The sequence below is a fragment of the Rhineura floridana genome, chromosome 4 (assembly GCF_030035675.1).
Source record: "Rhineura floridana isolate rRhiFlo1 chromosome 4, rRhiFlo1.hap2, whole genome shotgun sequence".
Lineage (NCBI taxonomy): Eukaryota > Metazoa > Chordata > Lepidosauria > Squamata > Rhineuridae > Rhineura > Rhineura floridana.
Genome location: NC_084483.1, coordinates 138,037,835 through 138,061,970, shown reverse-complemented (window position 1 = coordinate 138,061,970; position 24,136 = coordinate 138,037,835). Strand labels below are relative to the sequence as shown.

At 45.1% G+C, this 24,136-nt stretch overlaps 1 protein-coding gene across 1 annotated transcript in view; it reads right to left on the bottom strand.

Moving 5' to 3' along the window:
- RYR2 (ryanodine receptor 2) overlaps positions 1-24,136 on the bottom strand; it is a 725,812-nt gene that overhangs the window by 368,444 nt on the left and 333,232 nt on the right. The window contains exons 29-30 of the mRNA XM_061624580.1: positions 23,441-23,615; positions 30-238 (exon numbers count right to left, since the gene is read on the bottom strand). Coding sequence (XP_061480564.1) covers positions 30-238; positions 23,441-23,615 — 384 coding nt within the window. The remainder of the gene's footprint in view (positions 1-29; positions 239-23,440; positions 23,616-24,136) is intronic.

The following is a 24,136-nucleotide window of genomic DNA, read 5'->3' as shown; positions in this document are numbered from 1 at the left end:
CCACAAAATAAACTGAAGATATATCAAACCTCAATATGTTCATGATTTGATGGTACTGGAAGAAACTGAGGTAGCCTCTTGCTCAGCCATATGGTAATGTCCCTGTTTGTATTCACCGCAAATGGTTCATAGCCTTCTTGTAAACCACAAATAGTGAAATACTTCAGGGTGCTAACATCTTTGCCAAAGTTCATTCTGCCCACTTGTGATAATCCCAGGCTACATGCAGGTAAAAAGCCTGACAAAAAAGGAAACAGATGCAATCTGTAAATCATAAATATTTACATATTTGTCTTATTTATTTCATTTTATTTGTATTTTTCAATGTATAACCCACACAACCCAAGAAAAACAACAATCTTTGAAACACAAAATATCATCATTCTATCTGAATTAGAAAATGCTCAGAAAAAAATATAAATCCAGTACTCATTTGGAACACGCTATATCTCAAAGGGCAAGTTGGATATACATATTGTCATTCCCAGATATAGGCTCCTCAGCAAAGTTAATCAATTATGTCAAATGTTTATTGCCACATCTGATTGGAATCTTGGCTCCACTAAATGCTGTAAAAATACTGCTCCTCTATTGTATTATTATAACTTCATGTAAACTATGCACAAACTCCTAACTGCACTTGCCTAAATTTTTTGTCTTTGGTGTAAAATACTGTCATTAGGGAAAAAAGGCAATTTTAACTTACCATAAATTTCTACTTCTTAAAAGAGACTACTCTCTACCTTCAGAAAATTACCTCCTCTTAAGTGGAAGGCAGAGCCAGCTTCTGACCTCCCCAGGGGGAGAAGCTTCCCAAGCCCTCCCACACTCAGCCTTGCAAAGCAGAAATCTCTCACCCCACAGCTCAACTAAATAAAACAGTAAATTACCGAAACCAACATTACAACAGTTCAAACTTAAAACAGATTAGAAATTTAAGAGGTAGAGAAGAAAATGCAAGTGAGACCCTGGTCTATTGCAGTTGCGTGTGGCTACGAATGCAGCCAGGGCAAAAACAAAGAAACACACTGCTCTCTGGCTTGTCTCAAGAAAAGGAGTTTATGCAACTTAACTCAGACAGTAGACTGGCAAAGCTCCAACACAGTAACTCCCCTGATAAAGGCCAAAGAGGAAACAACAGTTCTAATAGAGTGTAAAGGACTTTTCTGTGAAGAGGAACTTAGCCAGTTCATAGCATACTTGTACAGTCAATGCAAACAACTGGATTGAGTCTCCTTCTGGGGCCCTCATAACAGAAGAACAACCAGAGATTCTGCCTGAAGTTCTATCCCCATAAAAAGTGGGAGCCCACCAAATGTCTGTAAAGACCACCAGCAGAACCAGTACTTGATTGGGTGAAAATTATACACCACCTTGTGCAAGAAAAAATCATCATGGCAGAGCATAGCTTTATCGCTAAAAGTAAGGAGGGTCAGAGTGCAGTGTGCAGAGCTTTCTTCCTTTATGCACTGAGAAATGCTACCTTGAATTGGAGGATATGAAGGCCACAGGTATAAAGATTTTAGTCATTAGTTGGGTCGCAACAATGGAAAGACTCTAAATGGGTAGGACTGCAGAAACTGGAGGGTGCACCTTCATAAAATGCCTCACCACTGGATGAGGGGGGGAAATGCAAAATTGTCTACTGCAATACAGAAAGCTGAAACTATGGCTAAAGAAACCTTAAAAGATGAAACTGTCAATCTCACAGTTTCATGGGATATAAGGAAAGTGAGTAGATCAGATACTGGACAAATCTGAGAATTAAAATCTATGTTCTCCTGTGTATTTCAGAAATATGGGCCATTTCACAACATACAAGGCTTGTGTAGATGGTTTCCAGAATGCCTTCAACATCCACTCTTCCTCCTATGAGTAGGCTAGAAGGAACTGATGTTTCACACCTGGAAGCTGAGGATCTCTGGATGGAGAAAGAACCGTTGGTTCACTACCTGAATGGTAGTTCTGTGTTGCTAGAAATAAACACATCAGACTGGATTTTGGCGCCACCTTGTGGTCGCAGGAAGGAAAGGCAGCACACTAACTGTGCCAGTTAGCCTAGTGTCCTTTAGTCCTGGCAATATAGACCTTCAATGCCCGTCTGACATCCAAAGAATGCCAAGCATGTTCTAAGGGATGGGATGGAGCCAGGCAAAAAGTTGGCATAATTAGCTCTTGCTGTCTGTGAAATTTTGTCAACACTTTAGGTATAAAGGAAGGATCTGTTCAGAGAATGATCCTATCTTTATGAAAAATGCAAAGATGTTTGGCCATCAAAAGGGCATTCAATTCAGAAACTCTGCGGGCAGATGCCCACAAGGAAAATGACTTTGAAAGACAGCATCCTTAGTGGGATTGTGGATAAGGGTTCAAGAGGGGGCTTCTCAAAAGAGCACAGTACCTTATGCAAATCCCAGGAGGGAAATCTATGCACAGTAGGTGGACATTTTAAGATTGCCCCCTGTATAAAACGTTTCAGGAGAGGATGGGCAACTAGACGTGCAGACATCAGATCTGAAATAAGTGAAGAAGGTGCTGCAGCTTGTCTCTTCAAGGTGTTAGGTCTAAGGCCCTTCTTAAGGCCATCCTGGAGAAAGGCCAGAATATGAGAATTTTTTGCCTTGCGAGCAGACAGTTGCTTGGAGGACCACCATGAGTCAAATGCTTTCCATGCTGAGGCATAAATGTGAAGAGTAGATGGGTGTCTGGAGGCCAAGATGGTTTCAATGACCTCAGAATTAAGACCAAACCTTCTCAGACATCTCCGTTCAATACCCAGGCTATCAGCAGGAGCCAGGGTGGGTCTGGGTGAAGTAGAGGCCCCTGGGAGATTATGTCCGGAAGACATGGAAGGTGCCATGGAGGAGACATTGCCAAAGCCAGAATCTCCGACAGCCAGGGGCGTTGAGGCCAGAAAGGGTCTATCAAGATCACACGAGCCCTTTCCTCTCTGTTTTTTTATATTGGAGGGAAAGCATAAAGCAGCCCCCTGGGCCAAGATACAGTGAGAGCATTCAGACCTTCCGCCCTGGGAGTGGAATCTCGAGAAGAACCTTTTGAGCTGATGGTTGTCTTTTGATGCAAAAAGGTCTACCAAGGGCTTCCCTAAGCAATGTTGAAGCTGAAGGAAGATCTTCAGTTGAAGCATCCACTCCCCTGGTTTCACTGGTTTCACAGTACTTAGAAGAGAAGTGGAAAGAGAAAGAAAAATACTCTGTGTGAATGAATGGCTACGAAGGTGGTGCTGACATGAGAGATTTGGATTCTGGGACCATGGGCTATGCTTCCTGGAAGATGGACTGCGGGCAAGTGATGGGTTGCATCTCACAAGGACTGGGAAGAATGTGTTTGGCCACAGCATGGAGAAGTTCATCAGGAGGGCTTTAAACTGAATCCTAAGGGGGAGGGAGACGTAAAGTTGGTGGTAACGACTGATGAAGGCTTGTGCACAGTAACGGGAACAGAGAGATTGGCTCTAATAGGGCCCAGTAACAGTCCTCAGAACTATGTAGTAAGGAAGCCAAGCCACAAATCACATGGTCTTCGATGTCTGTATACTAATGCACAGAGCATGGAAAACAAGCAGGACGAACTTGAACTCTTAATACAGGAGGTAATTACGACTTGATAGGTATAACTGAAACTTAGTGGGATGACTCCCATGACTGAAATACAGCAATTGAAGAATACAACTTGTTCAAAAAGAACACAAGGAACAAAAAGGGAGGTGGAATGACGCTGTATGTTAAATATATATATTTCTGCACAGAAATAAAGGAAGATGAGTTTGGTAGCTCCACCGAGAGTATCTGGATTAAAATTAATGGGGCAAGTAATAAAAGGAATGTGGTGCTTGGAGTCTACTACCAACTACCCAATCAAGGAGAAGACGAGAATGTAACTTTTGAAAAGCAAATTGCCAATGTTTCAAGGAGTCATGATGTAGTAGTAATGGGGGACTTCAATTATCCTGATATCTATTGGGAGACAAACTCTGCCAAACACGGCCCCTCCAAGAAATTTCTGACTTGTGTTGGAGATAACTTTCTCCAACAGAAAGTGGAGGAAGCAACCGGAGGATCAGCTATCCTGGACTTGATTCTAACCAACAGAGATGATTTGGTGGATGAAGTGGCAGTTATGGGAACTCTGGAGGAAAGTGACCACACCATACTTGAATTCCTGATTTTAACAGAAACAAAAGCTGAGAGTAGCCATACATGCACCCTGGACTTCAGGAAAGCTTATTTTAATAAACTCAGAACAATTGTAAGTACGGTTCCATGGCAAGCAACCCTAATGAGAAAAGGAGTCCAAGATGGGTGGGAGTTTCTAAAAAAGGAAATTCTAAAAGCGCAATGGCAAGCAATTCCAACAAGGAAAAAAGGGAGGAAACAACAGAAGAAGCCAATGTGGCTTCACAAAAAGCTTAGAGATGACCTGAAAACAAAAAGAGGACACATACAGGAAGTGGAAAGAAGGCGGAGACTTCCGGGAAGGGTGACTTCGCTTGTGCCTGCTTTTGGGACGGGCTCCCGCCTCAAAAGAAGCTTATTCAGATATAAATCAGTCAGAACATTTTTTTTTTTGACTGATGAAATTTCTCCCAGGCAGGGAGAAACGTAGAGATCAACCTCAAAAGCCTGTTTTTGTTGGGAGGACTGGATTTCATTAATTTATGAGATAAGGTCCAGCCAACAATGCCGGACGGACTTCCGAACAAGCTCTATCTGTTTAAGCGATACGTTTATCTTTTCTTTAAAGAGAGAACGGACTAACAGGCAAGCACCCTTCTTTCTATTATTTTTTTTACTTGGTTTAAATTGTTGCAGCAAAAGGAGATTTGTCAGATTGATCGGCTTTGGACAACTTCTGGGTGAGATATAGCTCTTCTCTGTTATTCACGAAATTAACAGCTTATCTCTGTTTCTGTCGCAAAAAGCTGTCCTGGAAGTGCATTCTAAAGATAATAAACAGAAGAGGGATTTCTATTCCTGATTTCTATTCTGAGGAATATTATATTGTCTGGGACTATTCTCTTTTTGGTCTATTTTATTTTGACGAATCTGCTTCTTCACGACGCCACTAACTGTTTTGATGCTGGGAACTAAATTTGTTTTGCATTCTTGAACATAGAGAGATAAGGCTGGTTGCTCTGTTTATACTGTGATGTCATCAAGCCTGGAATATTAATCCAATTGTTGCTGAAATAAGAAGTGGTTCTTCTTTATTTTTGTTTTGCTTTGTTTTCGTGGTTTTAAAAATGGCAATCAAGAAAGTGGCTGAGAATCTGGAAGTAACTATGTTTCAGAAAATAATGGATGAGATTGAGATAACGAAACAAACCCTGCGACAGGGTAGTAAGGAGCTGAAAATTGAACTGAGCAAAATGACGCAGGAGCTTAAAGAAATAGGGGATCCTGTGAGAGAGGAGAATGAGATCAGAGATGAGAAAAGAAAAAATAAAGGGAAGATACAAGCCCTGGAGATTGGAACAAATGTGGAATTGGAAAAAGATCTGGAGTTTATGGATTTTAGAAATAAAAACTACTGTTTGGAATTTAACGTTATCTCTGAAGAAATTAATGAAGATATTAGAGATAAAGTTATCAATGGCTTGGATAATCTTCTGGACTGGAATGATGTGATGGAGCTTGATATAGAGAAAATCTATGGAATTAACTGCAGCCATGTGACAATGGAAAAACTCTTAAGAGATGAGCCAGTGCATTTTGTAAAAAAGAAGAACACAGATATGACTTTACAACAGTATTTCAGCAATTTATTCAGAATGGATGGCAAGAAAATATTTGGGATAGAGGAAATTCCCATCAGACTCTTATTATATGACTATGGCTACAACAGCAAGATTATTATGGAATACTGATAATGGAAGATTGGACACTGAAATTACTGGACTTAACAGGACTATTGAAGATGGAAGATGGAACTAATAGGGATAATGGAATAATGGCTATTGAAATTATTGGACCTAACAGATTCTGATGAGATGGATTAATCGAAATGTTTATTTGGACTATGGTTATGACAATAAGATTATTATAATTATTAACGAGATGGATTAATTGACATGTTTATTTGGAGAAAAATTGATAGATATATTTCTTAAAGAATTGAAACCTCTCTTTGACTTTTTGTGGAAAGAATAAAGTAATGTTTATGAGATTTGATGATTAATTAAGATAACTACTGGAGGAAAGTGATTTTATAATATGATTTAAGAGACAGGATTGTTATATATTGTAGATCTATAACTGATTTGATATGTGACAAACGGGAAGTCAACATTTTATTTTTTTTTTGTTTAATCATTTTTGTTTTGTTTTGTTTTTTGTCTTTGAATGTTTTATGATTTGGTTTTCTATGTTTTATGAAAATTTGAATAAAAATTATTGGAAAAAAAAAAAAAAGGAAGTGGAAAGAAGGCCAGGCTACAAAGGAAGAGTACAGGCAGGTATCACGGAATTGCAGGGATGGTGTCAGGAAGGCTAAAGCTGAGAATGAGCTGAGGTTAGCGAGGGATGCTAAAAGCAACAAAAAAAGCTTTCTTCAGGTACGGCCATAGTAAAAGACAGAGAAAGGAAATGGTGGGACAGCTACTCAGTGTAGCTGTAGCTGACGCAAAATGATAACAGATGACAAAGAAAAGGCAGAAGTGCTCAATTCCTACTTTGGCTCAGTCTTCTCCAAAAAAAAAGGGTCTATGGCCCTCCTGGGAAACATGAAGTAGAAGGGATAGGATTGGAACTTGAGATTGATAGACAAACGGTCAAGGAATACCTAATCACTTTGAATGACTTCAAATTGGCAGGGCCCGATAAACTGCATCCTAGAGTATTGAAGGAACTGGCTGAAGAACTCTCAGAACTGCTCTCTATTATCTTTACAAAATCGTGGAGGACTGGTGAAGTGCCGGGTGACTGGAGGAGAGCTAATGTTGTCCCTATCTTCAGAAAGGGCAAGAAGGAGAAACCGGGGAACTACAGACCAGCCAGCCTAACATCAATCCCTGGAAAAACTCTGGAGCAGATTATAAACCAGTCAATCTGTAAGCACCTTGAAAACAATGCAGTGATTACTAGGAGCCAACATGGATTTATGAAAAACAAATCCTGCCAAACTAATCTTATCTCGGTTTTTGATCGGGCAACCTCCCTTGTAGACTGTGGGAATGCTGTGGACCTAATACATCTCGACTTCAGCAAAGCTTTTGACAAAATGCCCCATGGTATTCTGATTAGCAAGCTAGCTAAACGTGGGCTGGATGAAACAACTATCAGGAGGATCCACAGTTTGCTCCAGAATCGTACTCAAAGAGTGCTTATCAATGGTTCCTTCTCAAACTGGGCGGAAGTAATGAGTGGGGTACCACAGGGCTCGGTCCTGGGCCAAGTGCTCTTCAACATTTTTATTAACGACTTGGATGAGGAGGCACAGAGCATGCTTATCAAATTTGCAGATGATACAAAATTGGGGGGCACATCTAATACCGTGGAAAACAGAAACAAAATTCAAAGGGACCTTGATAGGCTGGAGCATTGGGCTGAAAACAACAGAATGAAATTCAACAGGGATAAATGCAAAGTTCTATACTTAGGAAAAAGAAACCAAATGCACAGTTATAAGATGGGAGATACTTGGTTCAGCAGTACGACATGTGAGAAGGATCTTGGAATTGTCGTTGATCACAAGCTGAATATGAGCCAACAGTGCGATGTGGCTGCAAAAAAGGCAAATGCTATATCAGGCTGCATTAACAGAAGTATAGTTTCCAAATTGCATGAAGTATTAGTTCCCCTCTATTCAGCACTGGTTAGGCCTCATCTTGAATACTACGTTCAATTCTGGTCTCTGCAGTTCAAGAAGGATGCAGACAAACTGGAACAGGTTCAGAGGAGGGCAACAAGGATGATCAGGGGACTGGAAACAAAGTCCTATGTGGAGAGACTGAGTGAACTGGGCATGTTTAGTCTGGAGAAGAGAAGACTGAGGGGATATATGATAATACTCTTCAAGTACATGAAAGGTTGTCACACGCAGGAGGGCCGGGATCTCTTCTCGATCGGCCCAGAGTGCAGGACATGGAATAATGGGCTCAAATTGCAGGAAGCCAGATTTCGACTGAACATCAGGAAAAACGTCCTAAGTGTTAGAGCCATACAACAATGGAACCAATTTCCTAGAGAGGTAGTGGGCTCTCCGACACTGGAGGCATTCAAGAGGCAGCTGGAGAGCCATCTGTCGGGAATGCTTTGATTTGGATTCCTGCATTGAGCAGGGGGTTGGACTTGATGGCCTTATAGGCCCCTTCCAACTCTACTATTCTATGATTCTGTGGTTGCTGACTCAACCAACCAGCCTGAACATTGGATGTCCCACCAGGTTTTTTTGTGGACAGGGACTGAAGGTGAATCCAATTCAGAAGCAGGGAGGCCTCTGCCTGCACTTCTGCAGATCTCATCCCCCCCTTCCTGGTTGATATTTGCTTTTACAGTAGTGTTTTCGGTCCTTAAGAGAACATGGGATAGGTTGAGATGAGGAATGAAGAACTACAGGGCAAAGTTTTCTGCCCTTAAGTCTTCATTTTCTTCATTTGATCTGCTGAAGACCAACAACCCTGAACTATGTGGCCCAGGCAGTGGGCTCCACATCTGTTGAGGCTGACGTCTGAAGTTATTGGTGTCCAGGATGGTTTCAGGAAGGGAAGACCCTTCGGAAGGTTCTGATCCTGGGTCCACCAGGTCATGGCCTCCATGCAGGAGTGAGTTGGAGCTGAATGTGCTGTCTGAGAGCAATGGCATGTTGAAATGAGAGAAGGAACCACTGAAGAGGCCGTGCATCATGTTTGGCCCACGGAGTCACTTGAGATGATGATACTAGTAGACCTAGGACCCATGCTAAAAATATTAGGTCTGCTGTTTTGGACATCATCAACTAGAGGGCTGCTATCTTGATGGACTGTGTGCTGTCCGGTGAAAGAGAAATTGACTCATTGACCATTTTGAGAAGAGCTCATAGATGAATCAGGCATTGTGTAGGATTCAGGTGACTTTTCTGGAGATTCACCAGGAAACCGTGAGACTGGAGTTCAGCTAAGGTGATTTCGATACCTTGAAGTGCCCATGACTTTGCTGGTGAGCAAATCATCTAAGTAGGGGTAGATACGGATGCTCTAGAGGTAAAGATAAGCCACCAAGGCAACCATAACCTTTGTGAATACCCTTGGCGCTGAGGCTACACTGAAGGGTAGAGCTCAAAATTGGAAATGTTGGTGACTGTAAGCAAAACAAAGATTTTTTTGATGGCTGGGGTGAATGGGGATGTGCAGATAGGCTTCCTTGAGGTCTATCGATGACAAGAAGTCTCTCAAGGATGGACCACCTCCTTGATTGACACCAGGGTTTCCATCCTGAACTTCCTGTGCACAACCCACTAGTTTAGAAATTTGAGGTCCAGCACAGCCCTCCAGGAATTTTATCCCCTCTTCGGCACCACAAAGAATATGGAGTAGATGCCGAAGAAGAATTCTCCTGGAGGGACAGGTTCTATGGCTGCCATGGACAGTAGGTGTTGAGTAGCATTCTGTACAATCCCCTATTTCACCAAAGAGTTGGACACTGGTAAGGGAAGGAATTGGGGTGGCGGCCAGGACCAGAATTCGATTTTGTATCCATGGAAAACTGAGTTGAGGACTCATTGATCTGTTGTTTAGGCCTGCCAGGTGTAGAAGACTTGTTGAAGACAGCCTCCAACTGGTGTCTGAATGGCATAATTGTGGATGTTGAGCCCGTCCTCCTTTGTTGGAGGGCGGGAACTTGGCTCCTTGTTGGAATATGGAAGAATATCTGGGCTTGCCCCAATTGCCCCGGTTGGGTCTGGAGTCCTTGTACCTCTGGGGTGGATGACAGCTCCAAAAGAACTGACTTGATGGATAAGGGGAGAATTGATGAGAGAAGTGCCTGTTGTCTCTCCGAGAGGAGACCAGCACCTTCCTCTTGTCTTTGGATTCAACAAGGACAACCTTCAAGGCATCTTCTCCAAATAATTTCCCTCCAGAATAAGAAGCTATAGACAAGTTGACCCTAGAGGTAGTATTCGCCTCCCAATGTTTCAGGCAAAGGGTCCTTCTGGCCACCACATCTGCCACCAGAGACCAAGCTGCAAACTGAGATGCATCTAGTGTAGCATCTGCCACATATGCTGCCGCCCTGGAAATCTTCAGGAGGGACCTGAGAACTCGATCTGAATCCTGGTTAGGGTTGTCGATCAAGTCATCCAATCAAACAAGGGACACACAGGTGAAGACTGAAGCAGAACAGGAAGCTTGGATTATCAAAGCTGCAGCTTCATGTGCCCTGTGTAGGACAAAGTCCAGACACTTCTCACTGGGATCCCTGAGCTGAGAATCTCCATTTTTGGGGAGGAGGTTCTTGGCCACAAGAGCAGAGATTGGATAGTCAATGGCTGGAATTTTCAGTAGTTCTGTAAATTCTGGGTCTAGATTGTAAAACTTATTAGCGAGGGACACAGACTTTTAATATTGCAATGGCATGTCCCATTCTGCTTTAGTTATAGTTTTAAATGGCCCAGGGAAAGGAACAGACTTAACTGAGGACTTAGGCTCAGATAGTACAATCGTCCCCTTAGATTGAGCTGGAGGTGGCTCAGTGGCACTTGAACTAAGGCCAAGAGTTACTACAGCCCTGGATAAAATGGGGGCAAAATAAGACTCATGAAAGAGGTGATGAGAGGATTGTTCCTCTGTCAGGGAGCCTTCACTCCACTCTCCTTCTTCCAACTCAGGAGTAAGGAATAGGTCTAATGGTTCTAACTATTGTGCTGATAAGAGGGAGCAGGTTTTCCAGCATTGTCAATATGGACAGCAAATGGATTAGGGGAGATTGCAGTAACAGACCTTTCCATGGGGGGGGGACAGCTTGTCTGCGAGAGGGATGCCTTGGATGAGACACGGCTTGCATAGTAGGTCTGTCCCTGGAGGTGGATGCGACAGCCTGGTCAGATATATGAGCAGAGTCATTATGAGCAGGAGCAGGAGTTTGCATTGGTGCTCTTATTTCACTGGCCAGTTCTCCCAATAAAGCATCTTTAACCTATTTAAGTATATCTGCAGTCAGGGAGAAGCCAGGTTGAGGAGGGACAGATCCCTGGTTGGGGGAGTACCCCTGACCTTGCTGGGACAGGCTGACAGACTGCTGATGGGGTATGACAGGGGATTGAATAAACCCCACAAAATCCTCCTCCTCAGAGGAGTGAGGGGAGAATACAACCCTTAGCATTTCATTATTCCTCAAGTCACCTTGATGTTGAAAAACGTCTCTATGTTGTTCCCTGTTCTTATTCATGAGGGAGCACATTGAACCCTGAGTCCCAGAAAGGTGAGTGGAAGTGCTGATTTGAAGGCAATTAAGACATGTCCTCTTGGCTGCCTGCTCAGCATTTCCATTAGACTGCAAGTTTAAATGGCAACATTTTTGCTTAGCTTTGCAGGCAACAGGCTCAGCAGAACTGTGTGAGGGTACCAAGGAAGGTCCATCAGCAGACATGGCGCAAAAAGAGCAGTTCAGCATCTTGTAGCAAGTACAACACACACGTCTGACAAAAGGATACAGTTGACTATTGGCTCTTTGTGAGGCCACTGAGGTAAAAAGTCAGACCTTTGAAGAAAACACACCAACATTCCCTCTCTGAAGTGGTAAACAAAGCAGGGGGGAGGGGAAGAGGACATAGGGGAAAAAGGAGAGCAATTTTAAAAAGAGTTTGTTTTTTAAGCAGGAAAGATGGAGGGCAGACAGTGGGAAACAAACAAACTAAACAGTCCAGGAGAGCCCTAAGCAGCATAGAAGAAAAGAAAGAAGTGGTGGAAAATACAATGTAAAATAATTCAAGCCGGAGGAAAGATGGGAGCTAGAAGAAACAGACCAAGAGAGGCAGGAAAGTTAACTGAAGGAGTGCATTATGGGAGCTGCCTACTTCCTTCAAAGTTGCCTTTCCTGCCTGTGACCACAAGGTGGTGCCAAAACCCAATCTGATGAGCTTCTTCCAGTAACACAAGTACCCTGTTTCAATCCTAAATTAGAAGGTCCATCAAACTTGGAAAGGAACTTTTCTCCCCAAAGAGGAGAGGATCATCACAAACCAAATTTGATTAGGCTACCGAACAGTGAGTAAGATACTGGGCCACTGTTCTGGTAACAAGTGGGATCAATAGAATCATGTACGTAAAGTTCTCTGTCCAAGAATGTGTCACACACTCCCAGCAGAATAGATGGCACTATTTGTTGCTTGATGTGGCAAACATGTCAATTAACAGGGTTTCCCTAGGCCAGAAGAGGTTCCAAACTACACAAACAGCAAGCATTCACCTGTGCAAGGAAACTACCTGGCTGAGCAGGTTTGCCAAAGAGTTGTCATCCCCAGCCATGTAAACCACAAAAAGGTGTCACACTGTGGAGCATGAACTAGTCCCAAAACTAGTGTCATGACCCCAAAGTCCAGGTGAGTCAGAGGCTGCAGAGTCTCTGGCTAAGAACCTAGACAAGGAGCTAGAATGGCTTTAGGGTTCTGAGCTGGCTGGTGGGGATCAGGAGACTGCTGAGCCTGACAGACGCGAGACCCCAGAGCCTGGACTCTCATGGATGCCTTTCTTGAAGAGCCAAATTCCTCCCACAGAACCTCACCAGTCCAGTGGTACATGGGAGTACAGGGAGTGTGCCATGCAGTAGGCTATGAAATGGAGGAGGAGTGTCCATCTCTAGGCCAGAGGATTGGCTCTTTAAGAATCTGAAGATACCCACAAGGGGGCAGAGCCTCAAAGTAGTAGTCTGGGACAGAGTCTTAAAAAGGCTCAATCTGATCTCAATCTTTGAGGAAGCAAGTTGATCACTTGGAGCTATCCATGGGCCTGCTATTCCTGTCCTGCCTGCTATCCATGGGCCTGCTATTCCTGTCCAGCACCAGGTCAGAAAACAACAACCATAAAATACAGTGGCAACATTGTTGGTGGCCACCTAGACTACTTTGCCAAACACTGCTGGGCAGATGTCCTGAATGATGATCAGGAAAACGTCAAAGCTGGTGTTTGGAGGGCTCTATTGCCTTACAACAGTTGGATTACTGAAACTTCACAGCTGAGAAACTTCTTTTTGGCAGAGCACATATATGTCTGATGGGACATCTGCATAGCCAGTGATCTTGGTATAGGATGGGTGAATGAGGAAAGAGACCTTGAATGATAGTATTGAAATTGAATACTTTGATCAGTTCCCAACACTGATCAAAATCAAGTGGTGATGTTCCTGTGGTGACCATGGTCTTGGTGGCACCCTATGTGACATGAGGGAGACATGGACAAGGTAGTGCCTCTGAGCAGGAGTAAGAGGGCAGTAGTACACTCCTTGATTTTTCCTTCTAACACTGATCCAATTATACTGAACTTGTCCATTACAGGTTGAGTCTGAGGTATATTCCCTCTGGCACTGGGCATGGTCAAAGTCAAAGAGGCACAGGACCCTCTCTAAAACTGGAGAAGACTGAAACGTCTAGATTGAAGGAATAGAGGCAGATGGTACAAAGCTGGTCAGCATCAATGGAGCTACTTTATCCTGCTTTCCTGTATGGTACATTGGATTCAATGACAAGGATCTCTTAATTTTTGAAACCTTCAAGAGTTATGACAAGTCCAGCTTGGACAAACTAGGACTGCTGGGCTGGATGCAGGAATGGGACAATTGGTACCAAGGACAATTCTGAGAGTAGATTTGCTCCCATGGTGGTGGATGGTGTTACAGCAGAGCCAGAGGAGACCATCAGTGGCCCGGTAACTTTGGTCCATGGCTGGAAGGTCAGACACCAGGAGAGCTGCCAAAAGACTCTAAGTTGAACAAACTTGTGAGGAGCAAGTTGATAGGATCAGTGTTTGCTGCAAGCAGCACCTGTTCCCAAATGAGGGCTCAGAACCTGGATGACAGATTCCTTCACACCTGTTAAGTGAAGTGCTAACAGTAATGGTAAGACTCCATGTCCCTCTGCCAGAGAAAGTAGACCCAGAGACAGTAGACCAGCTGTGTGCTTTTTGGTGAGAGGAAACTTGCTTCAGCAAGAAAAGCACTTGTGAAAAGAAGCCACCTTCAGAGCTATAAGCTCAAGGGAAAATGCAGGAGGGATGCCATGAGATGTAAGGTAACCAAAATAAACCCAAATGCAAAATGTCAGAATGAAGTAAGAAAACAAGGAGTAATACATTTCTTTTTTTTAGCCAAGTGAATATCTAAGAAAAGTGAACACAGAGAAAGTATCTTCATGATGCTGCCCCCGTGATGGCAAAAAAGAACCAAGCAGGAAGGCAAGAGCCATGCCCCTTGAGCATGTGCACTAAGGGCGGAAGCAAACACCTCTAGAAAGTTCTGAAATGAGGCTCTGTGTAGACAAAGAACCACAATATATTACTGTACAGAGTCTAGGAAGGATTTTATAAGTTTCTACCATGTCCCTACACCCACACCCACACTTTTTTAAAAAAGGAAAAGACCCAAACATTGTAACTTCTCCTGTGAGAGCTGCTCCAGCCCCCTGATCATTTTTGTTGTCCTTTTCTGCACCTTCTCGAGCTCTGCAATGTCTTTTTTGAAATGGAGCAACCAGAACTGCACACAGTATACCAAGTGTGATTGAACCACGTATTTGCATAAAGGTATTATAATGTTGGCATTTTTATTTTCAATCCCTTTCCTAATGATTCCTATAATGGAGTGCAAGTACTGTCCAAATAGCTTCTGAGAATGGGACTCCAACAAGGTGAGGGTGGGTCCACTTCCCAATAACCCATCAAGTATTCCTATCTGCATAAACAATTGCTGCCATGACTAAAAACTGAACAGCATCACATAGCGCAATCTTGCACAGCTTATCTTTAGCTTCCTTGATTAGGTTTATCCTCTACTGAGGTCAGGTAGTTCATCCAAAGGAAATTAGCTCTGGGGAAAAATGAATTGACTGTAGATACTCAAACACAGTAGGCCTTAAAGCTACTTCAGAAGTCAACTTCTAGTTCTACATGTTTTTCACATTGTTCCCTAGGAAGGCCATCAGTATCAGGAAAATTGCTCACAGTAGTCACTGGCACATCTACCAGCGGAAGTCTTAAGTTTATTCATAACCTGTTGGACCATATAGAATTTTGACAGGATGAGAAGCTCTGTTGTGCATTGCCACTGCCCATTCTATCTGAATATCCTTATCAAAGGTCTGAGAGAGAGAAATGGAAGAAAGTTTTACATCACCTTGTGGGAAGGCAGCCTTGGTTCCTTTTAGGTTGCTACCTGTAGTGCTCTCCCCTTCCTCCTGAAATTCTATTTACAAAGGACTTTAGGGAGAAGCTTAAAGAACAATTCAGGAGAAAAAGGCACTCATCCTGTATCATCCCTCATTTCCTCTTCAGACAGCTCTCCCTCCTTCACAGGAAAAACTTGATCAGATCCAGATAACTCATCAGATAAAGTTTTAATAGGTCTAGTGGAGATACTATGCAAGTATTGATCTACCCCTGGACCTTCTGCATGCAGGAAGGAAAGAGCTGCTGCTACCTAGCTGCTGAATTTATAACTGAGGATGATCTAACTCTTTTGTGACCTGAAGGGCTCTGTGGAATCCCTTCAGGGGATCCTATCTGTGGGATCTGTGCCTGTTTCTCCTAATACTACTGGAGGCATTATCCACACACAAGGGGGGATCAAAAAGCTTAAAGGAATCCTCAAGATTAGCAGAAGAAGAAAAATAAGTTTAGAAAAACAGCCCAATGAGTACTGAGGATGTTTGGCAGACCTAGAATGCTGATTAAGTGTTTGGAGGGAAAAATGAGGGGAAGATAAAAGGACTGGAGTGGCTACAATCATGAGTAGTAATCACTCTATGCTGCAACATTTTGTTGCAGGTCCCATTTTTTTTATATCAGGAATGGAGAACCTCAGGCTCAGGGGCCAAAAGCTGCCCTCCAAACCTCTCCATCTGGCCCTGAGGACTCTCTCCAGGCCACACATCCTTCTCTATTATACCCCCTCGCCCCAGGCCACAACTCTAACCAGCCCTACTTCATACCCTCCTTGAGTATTTTGCCTGGCTGGAATGTAATAATGCTTTCATTGTAATAATTGCTTTTTAAACTGTATTTTTGTGTGCATCTTGATAGAGTGCAGGAAACATGATAATCAAAATCCTATTTTGATTATCCTAGTCAGGGATTCTGGTTTCAGCAAATCAGTTTGCTGTTTTTGAACAAAACCTTGTACTATGGTTTGCTGCAAATTGGACCATTGGTCTGATTTTCATATGAGGGCGGCCATCACTGCGGGGTTACAGCTCCACCTATCGTGCGAAGGCAAGAATGTTTTTGAAGTCAAGACTAGGGGCGTCAGGCCCCTCCCACTCTCCAGTTCATTCGCAGCGAGTCTATAGAGAAAAATCTAAAAATACAAGAACAGGGCCAACAGGCCTGCCAGCAGGAAAATAACATGCATAATAACATGACTCTAACATAGCAATATAACAGAACTAGCAGTCTTGACTTCACTAGTAACTTTAAATACAATAGCATAACAGTAATATATAACAGTTTAGTAAAATCTATGCATCCTCCAACTGGGAGGGTCGAGATGGCCGTTCTCATATGAAAATCACCCTTCAGGTGAGACCAATGGTCCATTTTCCATATGAGGCCGGCAATCACTGCGGGATGTACCAAAGCAGCCCACAATAGGGAGGGACCGCCCACATGCTAATCCTCATTAAGAACCTGTTGCAACACTCGTCTGCCAAAAGAGGCGTCGGCAGAGGCATAACGATCTATTTTATAATGCCTTATAAACGAGTGTGGGGTAGACCAAACGACAGCCCTGCAAATATCAGCAACAGGAGCATTAGTAGCAAAAGCAGCTGAAGTGGCAGCTGACCTAGTAGAATGAGCTGTTATACTACCTGGAACTGGCAGCTTAAGAGACTCATATGCTAAGGTAATACATGCCCTTAACCAACGGAATAAGGTAGAATTGGTTACTTTATGCCCCATAGACCTTGGATGAAAGGATACAAACAGAGACTCCGTTCGTCGAATCTCCTGGGTCCTAGACAGGTAGGTCTTGAGAGCCCTCCGAACATCCAACAAATGCCAAGCCTTCTCTAGAGGATGAGTGGGGTTCGGGCAAAACGAAGGGAGTACAATGTCCTGATTGCAATGGAAAACTGAATTGACCTTGGGACGGAAGGAAGGATCAGTTTTCAGCACAACAGAGTCCTTGTGAAAGACACAGAGATGGTGGGCAGCAGACGATGCGCCCAGTTCCGAAACCCGTCTGGCAGAAGTGATGGCGACCAGGAACAAGACCTTAAAGGACAGTAGACGTAAAGGCACAGTCCTAAGGGGTTCAAATGGAGAGCGTTGTAGAGCTTGGAGGACCTTGGACAGACTCCATGAGGGAAAATGGTGAACTACGGTCGGTGAACGTAAAGCAGTGCCTCTGAGGAATCATTTAATGAACGGATGTGAGGAAATAGGGGCACCAGTGGAGGACACTGAAAGGATGGACGACAGAGTGGACGCATGTCGACGTAAAGTGTTGGGTCTGAGTCCCATCATAAAACCGCTATGTAGATATTGCAGCACCTGATGCACAGTGGCCTGGGATGGATCGCAGTGGTGAGCCTGACACCACTTGGAGAAAGCCACCCAAGTATGTTGATAAATACGAGTGGTAGATGGTCGTCTCGAGGCTAAGATAATATCAATAACAGCGTCAGACAGTCCAGCCGACCTCAAATGTCCCCGTTCAAACGCCACGCTGTTAGATTGAGCCAAGTGGGGTCCTGATGCCATACTGGACCCTGGGATAGAAGATCTGGCCTGACTGGAAGTGTCCAAGGATCCATCACCGACACTGCAAGAAGATCCAAGAACCACGGTCGGCGTGGCCAATATGGTGCTATCAGAACCAACTGTGCCCTCTCGCTCCGCGCCTTCCGCAGTGTTTTGGCTAACAGCGGTATGGGAGGGAAGGCGTACAAAAGACCGTCTGGCCACGGTATGGACAGAGCATCCACTGCTTCCACTGCTGTGTCCAGGTATCTGGCAAAGTACCTGGGAAGCTGGTAATTGCGACTGGAAGCAAACAGGTCGATCGAGAAGACGCCGAACCGATGCTGGAGACGCTGGAATATGGTCGGATGAAGTTTCCATTCTCCCGGAATGACCTGTTGTCTGCTGAGCCAGTCTGCTGTCACATTCCAAATCCCTCTGAGATGCTCTGCTTTTAGGGATTGTAGATGTTGTTCTGCCCAGACGAAGATGAGGGAAGCTAGGTCCTGCAGAGGACGGGACCTGGTGCCCCCGTCTGTTCAAATGTGATTTTACACACATGTTTTCCGTTCGGATGAGGACATGGTCCAAAGGGAACAGAGACTGAAAATGAATTAGAGCTAAGTGGACCGCCTTGAGCTCCAACCAATTGATGTTCTGAGTCTGCTCTGCTGTGGACCAAACTCCCTGAACGTACTGGGAGTTGCAGTGTGCTCCCCAGCTGATGAGATTGGCATCCGTGGTGACAACAGTCCTGCGAGGTTCTCTGAATGGAGTGCCTCTGGAAAGATGTTGGACCCTCATCCACCAGCGGAATGAAAGGCGCAGTGTGGGGCTCAGAGGAACTGTGCGATGATTGGAGTTGGCAATGTCCTGTTGAAAAGGCAACAAAGCCCACTGAAGGTGGCGAGAGTGGGCTCGAGCCCATGGCACAATATGGTTGGTAGAGATGAACATTCCAAGCGCCCTGGCTAGAAGCATGACGTCTGCAGTTGTTTGTTGCATCAAGGAGCCCGCGATGTTTGTGATGGCATTTATGCGATCTGGAGACAGAAACACCATTTCCTGCAGGGTGTCCAACATCGCCCCTAGATGTAGTAGGCATTGGGTCGGTTGAAGATGGCTTTTGTCAAAGTTGACAAGCCAGCCGTAGGCCTGCAAAACATTGAGGTTGAGTGTTAAATGACGATGAGCCAGCTCCTCAGAGCTCGCCCGTATTAAAATATCGTCAAGATATGGGTAGAGATGGACCCCTTGAATCCAGAGGTAAGCCACTAAGGTGAGAAGTACTTTGGTAAACACTCGCGGAGCAGAGGAGAGGCCGAATGGCATCGCCCTATATTGAAAGTGCTGGGGGCCAAAAGCAAACCGAAGGAACTTTCTGTGGGCTATGCAAATGGGGACATGGAGTTACGCTTCCTTTAGGTCGATAGAAACCAGGAAGTCTCCTTCTTGCAGGCTTTCAGTAATGGAGTGGAGGGATTCCATTTTGAACCTGCGGTATGTTACAAAACGGTTGATGAACTTGAGGTCCAGTACCGCCCTCCATGACAAATCTCGTTTGGGCACAGCAAATAGGAGGGAGTACACCCCTTCCGACCTCTCTGTTGTAGGGACTGACTCTATCGCCGCTATGTCCAATAGGTGATGTATGGCTGTTTGCATGATGCTGTGCCTGGCCGGCGCCCTGGGACAAGGGGATAGATGGAATTTGTCTGGTGGAGTTGCCCAAAACTCTATTGCATAGCCAGAACAAAAAAGGTCCCTGATCCAGGCGACCTTAGTCAGACGCAGCCACTGGTCTCCAAACATAAGTAGTCTGCCGCCAACAGGAAGTGCATTAGAACTGTTTGTGCTGGCGAGACCCTCCCCTATATGAGGACGATGAGGTACCTCTGCGCCCTTGGTACTGACCTCTGCCCTGGAAACGTCGGTTCCAGGTTCCCCTGAAGGAATTGGAGTCATAGGATCGGAAGTCGCGTCCTCGTCCTCCTGGCCGCGTTCCTCGAAAGGGCTGATTAGTGCGGAAGGGGGGAAATCGCCTGAAAGGCCTATGATCGATGTTCTTGACAGTGGCCAAAACCAGTTTGTGAGTGTCTTTGGGATCAACCAGCACTGCCTTTAGAGCTTCCTCGCCGAAGAGCAAAGATCCAGAGTAAGGTGCCCTGGAGAGATTCACTCTGGCCGTAGAGTCAGCTTGCCAGTGGCGAAGCCAGAGGGTCCGTCGAGCGACTATCTGAGCCGTCATGGCTCGTGCCCCCAGTTGAGTGGCATCCAAAGTGGCATAAGCTACAAACGCCGCTGTCTTGCGCAACTTTATCAGTGACCTTTTGAGAGAGACAGGATCAGGGTTAGGGTCCTCTAGAAGATTGTCCAGCCACATCATTGCTGCTCTGGAGAAGACGGAAGCTGATGCGGAGGCACGCATGGAGAAGGCAGTGGCCTCATGATTTTTGCAGAGAGCGAAGTCTAATCTTCGTTCAGTAGCATCCTTTAGTTGGGATTCTCCTTTTCTAGGCAAAAGAGATCGTGAAACTAGGCTAGCGATTGTTTCGTATATGCCAGGGACGGCTAGCTTGGTGGCAAAGTCAGGAGCTAGGGAGTAAAGTTTGTCAGCCAGGTTCTTGAAGCGGCGAGTTTGGAATGGATGAGACCATTCTTCGGTGGCCAGTTTGGCAATGGGATCCGGCACCCGGATGTAGTGCTCGGTTGGTGCAGGGGATTTGAGGACCCTGGCCACTTTAATAGCTGGAGCGGAAGTTGTTGGAGGCGCAGCTTGGAGACCAAGGATGTTAACTACCCTGCACGCTAGAGGCTGATAATCGGAGGCATTGAACAAGCGATACGATGTATCCTCCTCATGTTCCGAATAGTCACTCCAGTCGTCTCCTTCAGGGTGATCAGCAAAGGTTGACTCCTCCCCATATGAGGCTTCATCAATACATCTGCCTCTAGCTACGTCAAAAGGATTTGGGGAGCAGGAAGGATTTGCCTCATGACACACACGTTGATCCACAGTGCGTTGAGGTATGTCGGTAACTTGTGGTGGTGATTGCATTTGAGTGAAATATGACAGCATGCCCTGAAGTTGTTCAAGAAATTCATGGGACAGCTGCAGCCCCGTTGAAGCAGATGGTTGTGCCTGAGTAGGTGGCTCCGTGTGAGCCGGAGGATAAGCCCTGGGCGGTAGCATGGGAGGAGGCTGGCTAAATGTTGGCTGAGTAGGAAAGCCAGCAAAGTCCTCCTCGTCAGAGGAAGCAGCGGGGGAATGAAATATATCCGTTAGCTGTTCCTGAGCTGCTGTGGTGGGGGTTGGCCCAGAGGCATAGCATGGACGCTTGGGTTTACTGTGGCTGGAAAGATGTTTAGTCTTAGCCAGTGCTTTAGCATGCTTAGTCTTAGTTGCCTTAGATGGTTGTGGCTTGGCTGTCTGCGACATGTCTGGCTGTTCTGCCATCTTGTATTCACTTTGAGTGCAGTACACGGCCACAGCGGGGGCAGAATGTAGAGACCCGAACAGGCACAGTACACGACCACAGAGGGGGTAGAATGCACTGGGAGATGGCGAAGTACACGGCCACAAAGGGGGCAGAATGCACTATGGGATCAGCGCCAATATAATGCAGACTAGATTTCAGGCTTGGTACACGGCCACGGAGGGGGCAGAATGTACAGTATAGACTTCAGGCTTGATACACGGCCACAGAGGGGGCAGAATGTACAGTATAGACTTCAGGCTTGATACACGGCCACAGAGGGGGCAGAATGTACAGTATAGACTTCAGGCTTGGTACATGGCCACAGATGGGGCAGAATGTACGAAACAACAGCTTGTGCACAGTATCACAGTCTTAGCACACGGCCACAGATGGGGCAGAATGTACGGGTCAACAAGTTGTGCACCTAGCGCCAGAGCCAGCAAGGTTCAAAAGTCTAAAGCACAGTCACAGCGATCGTGAGGCAGCCACAGAAGTACAGGTGCTAGCTATCAGCTAGTTGTCAAAAGCCGCAGCAGTAGTCGTGTGATAGAGAAGTCCAAGGAGCTAAGGAATCCTATCTAACACGTACATACAAGGAGCCCTTGCCAGCTAAGCCCCCTTTGGTCAGTAGATATACTGAATAGAAAGGGCGGGAAAAGGAGACAAACAAGATGGCATCCGTAAAAAGATCGGGAGAAAATAACGATCAAAATGGCGGATTACGAGGAGGGAGCAATGGCGGGTAGTGAGCAGCCCAGCAGACTGAAAAATGTCGGGCACTGCCTCAGCAACGCGTTGCAGCTGCGGACCCGATAACACAATACTGGCCCTAAGCCAGTGGCGGGTCCTCTGGGAAGAGAAAAACTAAGCGCTGAGGCGGCAGTAGATATCAGCCGCCGGCTGCAGAAGCCGCCATGGCAACTTAAAGGGCCGGAGGACTGAGCCGGGGATAGAACGGCCGATAAAAAGAAAACTAAAGCTCTGAGGCGGCAGCAGATATCAGCCGCAGCCGCCGGCTGCAGAAATCGCCGCGGCAAAATTAAGGGGCCGGGAGACAGGAGACGGAGTCAAACCGTCGCCGAATGACGAGCAGCCGCTGAACGACAAGCCAAGAGGGCCGCAGCCGCAGATTCGGGGGGGGGGGGAGATTCAAAAAGGTTCAAGCGAGGAAAGATAAAGAGGCCGCGAGGGTCACTCTTATGTAATCCAAGCGGCGGGCCAAATCGGGAGCTGCAGCCGCAAGCTCCTGCCTGAGAGGCTAGAGAATCGCAGCCGCGGTCTCTGCCAGAACCGGAAGGCTCAAAAGCTGGGGAAAAGGGGTAGGGCAAGGGAGGATCCCCCCAAGAGTTCCCCAGAAGACACAAAACAGACGAATGGAATACAAGACAGAAGGGAGGGAAAACGTGAAATCACACAAAAACAACCTCCACACACTGTCAGACAAACACAGGAAAGACGACACAGGAAAACTTAGCTAAAGCTATGCTATCTGCAAATATCAAACTTGTTCGTACGAAGGCAAGAATGAACTGGAGAGTGGGAGGGGCCTGACGCCCCTAGTCTTGACTTCAAAAACATTCTTGCCTTCGCACGATAGGTGGAGCTATAACCCCACAGTGATGGCCGGCCTCATATGGAAAATAGCAGAGGCTTTTTATCATCTTTCAAGTGCAAGGGAAGGACCACCAATCTCAATGAAGCCAGTACTTCCATAAACCTAAATGTTTATAATACTCTTTATATGCTGAATTAAAGAAGACATCACTTTTCCCCACCCCCCAGGAGATGTTTGAGGTAGAATTTCATTTTGTTTTGTTACAGCAAAGGTGTGCACTTTCAGTTAGCTTTAAAAATGTGGTCATACTGAAAAATAATAATATTTATTTATTTACAGAGGTGTTTATTTAGGAAGGATGGATTTCCTATGGAGGTGCTCAGGTGCACACTTGGATGAAGATGCATAATTATATCACATAGATAAAGACTTTCTCCTATAATAGTTAAAAGACTTTCTCCTATAATAGTAACGAAAGGCTTGCCACAGAAGCCAGCAGCACAAAATTCTTCAAGAACTTACCATCACCAACCTCAAAGTCCTTGAATGCTAGCTCGGAACCTGAGTCATCAAGAAGGATTTCACCATTCAGAGTGAACATCATGGTGCGCTCATTCAAGTCAACCATACATCCTACAATATCCCCTATAAGCCAAGAACGACCAAAATGCTCATTTCCCTGGTGCCACCGTTGGGCCTGGATAATAAAGGATCAGAATGAAAGGCAATTAAGAGGTCTATGTCTCCAGTGTATAACTAGTAAGCAGCTCCTAATATAAACACATAACTACAATTAATACTGTCACATATTGTGAAACAAAGGATTGAGTGCAAATCCTAGAGTTAGTTCTGTGAAATTTTAACTGACAGCAGTAGTGTAAAACACATCAAATGATTTGGAGGACATAATACCATTTCAACATAAGCAACAGTAGCAGAAGCCAAAGTATATGTCTTTCATTTGAATCATCATAATCATGACCATGAACTGAACTGGTTCCTTTCATGTATTTTTGTAAATTATTCATTTATTGGTGTGACAGTATTCTAGGAGGTACTGCAACATTTTTTTGCGGGTCCAGTTTGTTAAGCCTATGATTGAGACTGCAACAGCTGAGACATGGAAACTTAGTGTGTCAGTTGAGGTGGAGGTGGGGGAAGGAAAGAACAATAGCAAGCAGAGTATAAAGTTATACAATACTTAGATTTGGAACCAGG